Source organism: Lampetra fluviatilis, chromosome 54 (genome assembly GCF_964198595.1).
Source record: "Lampetra fluviatilis chromosome 54, kcLamFluv1.1, whole genome shotgun sequence".
NCBI lineage: Eukaryota > Metazoa > Chordata > Hyperoartia > Petromyzontiformes > Petromyzontidae > Lampetra > Lampetra fluviatilis.
This window is the reverse complement of record NC_136328.1, coordinates 8,041,861-8,051,115: the sequence shown is the minus strand read 5'-3', so window position 1 is coordinate 8,051,115 and position 9,255 is coordinate 8,041,861. Positions and strand designations below refer to the sequence as shown.

General features: G+C 45.1%; 1 protein-coding gene across 4 annotated transcripts in view; it reads right to left on the bottom strand.

The window, feature by feature from the left end:
* Positions 1–1,270: 1,270 nt before the first annotated feature.
* The window catches only part of PCIF1 (phosphorylated CTD interacting factor 1), a 35,758-nt gene continuing 27,773 nt past the window's right edge, over positions 1,271–9,255 (bottom strand). For all 4 annotated transcript variants that reach the window (XM_078879693.1, XM_078879694.1, XM_078879695.1 and 1 more), the window contains exon 16: positions 1,271–8,796. In XM_078879693.1, the coding sequence (XP_078735819.1) occupies positions 8,361–8,796 (436 nt within the window). In that variant the 3' untranslated portion in view covers positions 1,271–8,360. The remainder of the gene's footprint in view (positions 8,797–9,255) is intronic.

Below are 9,255 nucleotides of genomic sequence, written 5' to 3'. Positions count from 1 at the left end.
CCCCCAATTTGCAATCAGGAGCGTGCAGAAAGTGTCGGCAGATAACAAATAAATATTTGAATGAATATTAATTATTTTGTTACCCAACAAAGGCTATACAGAGCCCCAAGATGTTCAGAAGGGTGCTGCACAGGGATGGTTAGCGAATGTACATTACTGGTTTGTGAGACAAAACGTGCGAATACCATTCAAAGCTCCACAGGCAAACGATTCACCTAAGAATCACCCCTTGCCATCGACCTGTGGGCTCTAAAGCTGCATGTGGTGGCTAAGGACCGATTCGTAACGTTATACTGGTTGGAACCTCCTGGTCACACCAGCCCACAGGGGATTATTGTGTCCGTCCGTCCGTCGTGAATCCAAAAATGGGAGGGGTGGGGCTGGGTGGAGAGGGAAGGGTGGGGAGGGGCTGGGTGGGGAGGGGCTGGGTGGAGAGTGGGAGGGGTGGGGCTGGGTGGGGAGGGGCTGGTCACCCCGTGGTGTCCTTATAAAACTCAACAAATGTTCCACACTTCAAACTGATTTAAGTGGATTAACATTTATGACGCGTACAAACCAATTAGGCTAGGAGGGAGAAGGCTAATGCTAAAATATCAAAAGGGGGATTTTAAATTCCGATTGTGCTTTGAGCAATGTCATGAGGCAGAGACATTTCCATTGAGCACCTGGTAAGCAGGACATCGCCGTGACAGAACGGCCCCGGAGGACAAGACCACTACTCGCGAAGACATTAAAAGTCTCACAAGTAGTGGTCAAGGCATGTGACATTAAAATGTTTCATGTCAGCCATGGAAAGCACCAGCAGAGGGGAAAAAAATGTGGATGGGGGTTTTATTTTGTGTGCAGTCGTCGGCGATAAACCAGTGCACTCGAGAACCCAGTCAAATAAATCGAGGACAGCTGCCCATATTCGAATCTTGCCAGTTGTACTCTGACCCAGTGTTGCACCCACGTGCCGTCTCGACATCTCAACATAGAGGATGCTCTGCGTCGTTTAAAAACATGCCGATTAAGTTAATACTCACTAAAGGAAACAAACAGTGAACCAACAAAAATGTGAACATCCACTGGCATCTGAAAATTGCACAATGTGTACATCGGCAAAATGAGGTTTCGATGGTTGGACGTTTCTGATCTGCCAGTGCGTGCAAATGTCACCCAAGATTTAGGACCACGTCGATTCAACCTTGGGCGCCCCATCCAATGCAGCCTGATGGAGCAATGCAATGCGCTGTCAGGAAGAGATAAAGGATGGCTGGTAAAGGGGTAAGATTTGTTTAATCAGCACAACATATTTACATCACCTTCCAATGGGCAACACCTGGTTATGAGCAATTACTGCAGTTGCCTTCAAAACACTCGTGTGTGTGTGTACGCGACCGTTACTCGTATAAAAAGTTAAAATAAAAACACTTGACAACAAATGTTGTTGAAACAATAGGTACCAGTCCAAGGCATGCCCGAACTTTAGAACATTTTAAACGGAACCCCTCTAAAATGGGAAGGGGGGAAAAACAACACATTTTCGTGAAACCCAGCAAGTCCAAAAGAGCAGAAACAGTTAAAATGCCCAAGAAAATCAATTGTTAAACCACGCTGGTGTTATGTATACAATAAAATGTGACGTAATCCACAACTGAGTTTATTTCTTTTTCTCCTGACCGCGTAAAACTGTTGGGCTACAAATGTTAACGGGGCAATTCTGCACACACGGCAGTTGCACGCCCCACCGTCAAAATCTGCAGGAGACACGATGAGGATTTCCTCCCCTCAATCATTGTTTATATGATTTCTTCTCTCGCCCTCTTACAACGACCAATTGTATTCTAAAAAGAAAAATGTCCATTCATGACCTCTTGCTTTTTTTTTAAACAAGATCAGATAAAAATGCTTAGCTCAAAAGTGGATCGCAGTATTCCCTCGTTATTCGCGGACTTTGCTATCCGTGAATCTCATCTGGAATCCAACACGACGACTGCATCGAGAGAGTTAAGTGGTGAGAGAGAATGTGATGCGAGAAAGTGATGATGCTACTGTGCATCATATTTTAAAGTAACATTTACACGATAACAATTTTTGTGTTATCATTTCCATGTATATGAAGCTTATTTATTGATTCAAGGAAATTCGTCAGCCAATATCATTATCCGCGAAATTTGTTACTCACGAGCATCTCCGGAACTTATCCCTCGTCGCGAATAGCGAGGGAATACCGTAATTCTACTTTTGGTGGCAAGCGTGTGACCAAATGCGACAAAAAAATACGTATTACTTGAAACACCGGGATACATCCTAAGCATTCACAGCAGGAAGCGTGTTTTCTTTAAACCGGAGTCGTTAAAAAGTCCATCATCCCTCCAGGAAAACAAACATAGGCAACTAATGCTTTTTAGAAACCAAGGGTGGTTTTCCTGTTAGAAAACTGGCCCCCAACCATGGATATGGACATCATTCTACAGCTTAGCAAACAGATTGACAACAATGCAATGGAAACGCTTATGATTTAATCATAAATCCTCAATACCTTTGTTATTAAGGGTACCCGTGCATGGCAAAGTTATGTTTTTGATGCGTTTGTGTACACGACAACCAAATGCAGTCCGAGTACAATCTGATAATCAGGCCCATTTAGTGCGAAGGATACGCAGTAGTTTAGTGGAGTTAAGTTAGAACGCATGTCAGGTTGCACGAAAAATCCTGGGTGCAGCAATCTTGACTTTGTGTTTGGGGTCACACTGCGCGCACGTCGTACGCAACATCGCGTAAGCTTCAACGTTATCGTTTGACCAGCAAACGTTAAAATAGGTTTTTTTTTGCTGTTATCAGGGGATTTTTGCGTGCACTATTTGGCCTTTTTTGTATAATTTAAAATGTGCGCGCGCAAAATGGCAACAGTAGGTGGCTGTACCATGGCAAACAGCCCAAATAGAGTCGGAAGTCCAGTGGAAATGTCCATCTTTAGGTCGATAAAGTTAGTATTTAAAAATGAATAGTGGATTAATCGTAGACACTTTCCATGGGAATGTGGAACTTCCAACCACTTGAGGATCACTATAGATTTGTCACCCACCCCATTGTTTGATCAGGAATATTTACTCTTATGATAGGAATGTAGATGTATTTACTGATGGATATTTAACGCAGCCGTACGTATTATCTTGATGCGCTCCATCCTCATAAAACCCACGTCTACGAGAAGGAGCGTCTTAAATTGTGGATGGGGTCTACAATCGTGAGCAAAGCCGTTCTCCCCAATGACATTTTTAAACAAAACACTCATTCGGAGCATTTTTGTTGGGAGCAACTAGTGCACAAACCCATCTTGAATCGACACGTGGATCAGTGGCCGCAGTAAAAGTTGAGGAGTGGGGGGGAAATAAAGGTATAGTATACCATGGGCCACAGTTCCATATATTATATCCACACACAGCTGATGTATTTCCTTCAACACAAGGCTAATGTGACGTTAAACAACACGGGTGGAAATGCAACGTGGTACTCTCCAAAATAGGACGTTTGTAGTCTCCAGTTCTAGAAGAAACGGAGACAAGTTTCATCGTTTGCCAAGTAACACTGGGCAGGAGGCTATTCCTCCCCCATACCCCCCCCCCCCCCTATATGCAACAAAGGTAAGCACCTTCACTAATATCACTAAAGTCACAAGACCGCACCCCGAGGCCAGACCCTGGGCATTATTTTTGGGTCTCTTCGTTCGCCAACTTCTCTAGACTGCCATTGGTCGTTACAACACGTGCGCGCGCACATTGCCACCCGCATAAATACACGACGGACGCACACCCGTGAGCCGCATAACATGGGCCTGTGAGCTTACTGTAGATAAACAATCGGGTCTAATTCCTACAGGGTTCGGGGAGGGCGCTCATTGTGTAATAATTACGTATCACTATGACATAACTTGACACCTAACGCATCTACAGGAAACTCTCCTTTACCGCAGCGCCACCCGATTTACATAATGCAGGCAGGCAATGTATTCGTATAGGGTTATGCACTGCCCGTGTTCAGGTTAAAGTCGCACATTTATACATCGAGGAGTTGGGACTACGTTTCAACCAGGAAGCGTGTTTTTCCCCCGACTGCAGAGCGAGATGCACACAACGCAGCATAGGGGCTACTACGCACAAAGTCAACAGAAGCCAACTTAAATCAAATGACGCCTCTTGCCTGCGTTTAAAACAGTTGGACAATTAAACGAGAAAACTTTACACTTGTTCAGGATCTAATAGTGTACCAACCACCTATTGGAACATGTGTGTAAACACATTTCTCAGTTTAGAAAAGGCCAGCGAGGGCAATAATTAAAGTTGCTTCATCCTGCTTGCAAAGTTCAGGAATTACAAATAATTGGAAAACCCCTTTGGTATCTTTGACCCACAGTCCATAGGAGCTCCAATCCGATTTAAATGACAATTGAGCCGAGGAATGCATCAATGAGTGTGGGATCATGCAAAAGCTGGTATCAATAAATATTTTTTTATTTTAATATGACCATGTCCCGTGGAATACAAGGAGTGGTCTCCAACTCGGGTCCACTCTACATCCCTCTGGGCCACTCTGTGCTCTGAAGGTTTATTGCATGAAGGCTAGTGTCATTGAGTCTTGTTATTTGTACTTGTGTGCCACTGCCAACGCAGGCAGCATCACCAAATGAATCAGGAAACATTAGCATTGTTGACTTAATGTACGTAGTAAAGGGCTATGTTAGCCTGTGCCCTGCTGCAAGTTGAGGTGTAGAATCTTAAAATCCACCAAAACCCAATAATCTGTCTTAAAAACAATTGTCTCAAGGGTCCAAGAAATGGACCTGAGAATCCTGGCACGCACGTCTATTTAATGGGAAAAATACACGCTTCCAGATGCAATTGCAGGCCAATGCTCTGGGGACTGAAGTTGCATGAGTTTGAAGAGGTCACTGAGACGATGCCTAAACCACCCATACCGACACGGTGGAGTTGAGACATCTCCCTCTCCCACGACGAAAAAAACATGCAAATTTCAGTTGTCGTTATCCACAAGGCAGGACTGCATCACCACCCACGGAATAAATGATTTTCTAATATCACTGTACGTACTGTGCAAATGTTACAGCGGAGTTACAAATTAGGAATAGAACTGCTTCACACAAGCAGAGTGAATGCTGCACAATCTTGATCATGACTAGCCTTAAAATGCGCATAGCAGGCTAACCTATTGGGCATTGACTCGACGGTTCCAAAAGATAACAAGTAATGTCATTATTTTAAGGATACAATTTTTTATAACCTCAGGCAATGATATGTCTTGGGTCAACAAGTAAATCTAGTCCTGTACTTGCTTTTCAGTTTTTCAATTTCGCAGACACCGAGCGGTGCATTTTTAACTGTTCATGAAAAACATTTTTCTTAATTTTCTCCAGCGTTTCCGAATCACCACGTGCTGCTCACAACGACATGCGGTATCCAACAAAGTCATTCTGGTTGCCCTCTGCATCTGCCATAACAATGGCAAAAAGTACGCCTAAGCCAGTGTTAATGACAGAAGGTGAAGGAATGCTCTCTTGTGAGTAATGTGTAGCGATACCAAGGAGCTGTGGCAAGAGCACAAATGCTGCCAAACACGCCTGCAAGTGCACACACTACGGTATTACCAGGTGGCAATACTAAATACTGATCGGTGTGGTGGCACAGACTTTCAAAATCAGGTTGGTGGATCATGCAGTGGGGGGGGGGGGATAAGATCGATAACATTTACAGTTAGATCTACCGTATGCATGAGAGCTATCTGGTTGTAGAAATAAATACAGCCAACACGCTTTTCACATATCTGTGCTTTGAGTGTTCCACACATAAGTAATTATCTTTGCTTGGCACTCGAGTTTTCCAACAGGACTAAAAATCTCAAAACGGAGTTGGCCGACACAAAACAGCCCTATCCTGAAAGACCCCTTCAAGATTTAAGTGGGGCCCCTTCCTTAACGAAGATTTAAAAAGGTAACAATTGTCATTGTTAACCGATGTGGCTTTTGAGTGGAAACTGCGAGCAGGTGTGTACAAATGGACCTATCCGGCAACCCCAGCGATTCGATGACCAAAACACATCCACGCAACTCTGGAGAGAAAACAGCGCGATAGTTGCTGGCGTACAACGTTATGTACTGCATTTTTTTACTCAAGTTGGCAGAAACGCTGAACCTGAAAACACCATGTGTCTCGATTCACGACAGCGAGGAGGAGAGAGCGTGCATGGCGCGCCATGACCGACACTTACAAGGAACAGAGAAGTTTAACCTTAGCGGAGTGCAAACGCAACTACCGTAACGTCCGTTTCACGAAGCCTTGGGGGTATAATTGTCAGTCTCTAGTTTGTATGAATTTCTTTACGCAAATGACTGTACACAAGGTCTATTTACAAAAAAATATTACTTACAAAAATAACAATATCAACATTACTGTTAATGAGATTTAGATAATGCTAAGGTGTTTTAATTATGTATGTTGGAGCATTAACGGTCATTAAAAGTTAAGCAAAAAAAGCCACGAACACCACCACCACGAACCTGTGCCAAAAGCGGACGATCAAACAACAAGCACAAGTTGCAAAGATCTACCAGGAAATGCGTCACCCCTGAAAAAAACAGGCTTAACTACTGCAGCTGACCTTGCGAAATGCACGCACAACAATAATCGTGGACTTATTCACAACAAGCACAATGTTCTAAAACTCACAAGCCGCTGTGGGTTATATAAATGGTGAGGAGGGTGGGGGGGGGAGAGAAAACATGACCCATGACCCGAGTATCCTAGTCAACTCCAGTCCGGTGAAGCCAGGGGAAAAAATCCGGCTGGACTTAAAAGATGTTGGGCCAAAGCAACGATACTTGATGACTGCGCACTCGTCACCCGACGCTTCCTCTCCGTTGTCCTGGGGATGGGAGAGCTAACATTTCACGGAGAAAACGAGCACCTCAAAGAAAATAATATTACGGTTTGGCCTTAACGTGAGCGGATGCAATTCAATATTTTAGAGATTACACCGGTAAAAATGTTTTTAAAACAAAAGTGCCAAAAGGCAGCTTTCAAAAATATTTACGTTCACCATTTACTTAAAATGTACTTTTGTTTTTAAAGTCAGTATATCTTGGGGGTGAGGTGGGGAGGTTGCAATCCAAGGGGCATCTTTCGTCTCTGACCGAGTGTTGCAGAGGCCAAACATTTGCTTTCAGTGCTTCATGACTCCTCTTGTCGGGTTCCCCCATTCGTAGGGAGGTAAAAAGTTTGCCAAGAGCAACAACCCAAGCAGATGCACATGTCGTACATCAAGTGGTTTAACGGCCTTTCATACCCAGGTCGGTCTTACACCATTTTTTAAATTACATTTTTTAAACACAAAAAATAATGCAAGCAACTCCAGAATTTAACAGATGCCAGGTATTTTTTCTTATGCAGGCATTTTCTAGCTCAAGCAATATCCAAGCTCAAGCTGCAAATTAACAGGTGTAGCCCAAGCAGAACATTGTTTTTTTTTTATGTTAGTCTATTTGCTGGATGACAAAAAACACACCAATATTTGTACATTTTCAGAAAAGACTTTGTTAAAACAACGCTTCCATGAAACTGTATAAGATTTAGTTTTTTTCAGACTATTCTCAACTAGCATAAACATAAAAAAAACGGCAAAAGATGTTTAAAAGCTCTTCGGCGGTTAAGTGCAGAAACTCAAGAGGTAGTGCTTGAAGGGAAACCAGTGTCAGGTGAAAAATGGGACGGACTGCTCCAAACAAAAAAAACTCAACTGGATATAATTTGACGTGTCTTGAGCATTTGAAAAAAAAAATTGTCCATCAAAACCCTGGGTTGTAAAATGAACAAGGATGAATGTGCAAGTGCATCAACAGTGCATGCAAGCAACTTAACAAACACGTTCCCTGACGTGAAGACAGCCACGCAGCGGGGGGCAGTCGGCCCTCTCCCTAACGTGGGTGGTTGTTTTTTATCCTTAAGACAAATTACACACAGCGAGGCAAACCTTCAGGTTGTGGTGCAAACGTTCCAGCCAATGTTGCTTCCGGTGTCTTGTTGCCGCTAAAATAGGTCCCTAAACTTCTCAGCGCAAAGGGTACATGGTAAGGGGAGACAATAAAATCACAAAGTGGCACGCCTAAAGCAACAGTTTCCATGTCTTTCATGTTTTTGGAAGTCGATCCTCGGATGCAATCACGGCGAGACTCATCGTGGCGGCAGCAAGGCCGCCAGCTTGTTGTTACCATCCCGGCGACGGCAATACCCCACGACACCGGTGAGCGGGGGGGGTGGGGCTCCCAGACAAGCGCGGTCTCCCACGAGCACCCGTGCCCCGCAAGTTCAGATCCACTCCTCAATACTTTCCAGAATCTTATCCTCCTCCTTCTTGGGCTCCTCGGCAGGCACGGCCTGTTTCGTCTCATCGTGGTTCTCAGTCTGCCCTGCTGCTGCAGCTGTTGTTGTTCCACTTCCCTCACCCTGTCCCGCAGATGAGGTCGTGGGGGACACCACTGCCGACCCCCCTGCCGAAGACTCGACAGCCGGTGATGAAGTGGAGGTGGAGGCGGTGTGCGAAGGGGTGCTGCTCGGGGCTGTGGTCGAGGGCGTTGAGGGTGTCGCCTGCTGCTGGGCCTGCTGCTGCTGCCGCCCCTGCACGCGGTAAGCTTCGAGCAGCAAGCGCAAACGGTCGGCCGTGGGCTCCCACCTGGCGAAGCCGGCGTCGTTCTGCAGAAAGATGATGGCCGTGCCGTGCACCGCGCGGATGTGTAGGTCCTCCCTACAGATTCAACAGCACCAATAGGTCATCACAACTAATGACTATGATGCCAACACACCTCAACAATTCACTCTGCATTCTGCTTGGTCCTGCAAACGTTTCAGTTGACAAATTACCGAAAAGGTCTACACCTACGACATCCCACCATCGTAAACTGTCTTACGCCTTTGCTGCAATGTCTGGGTGCCACTCCAATGTGAGTCTAAGCAGCGCTCCTCTACCTGCACAGCCCACCTGTAGCGACCTTCTTTTCCTTATTATGTCTCCAATGCTCTCCTGCTATAGAAGCATCTAAACCTATCATGGCCTTCCCTAGGTTGATTCAGCCCTACATAAGTACCTGACAGTGTAGGGAAAAAATCAGCACTGGGGAAACAAAGGTGGCCAGGCATGGTGCTGGCCAAACCACACTAAGGTGTGCCAACCTTATCGATGCTCACAAGCAGCGCTTGATGCAGC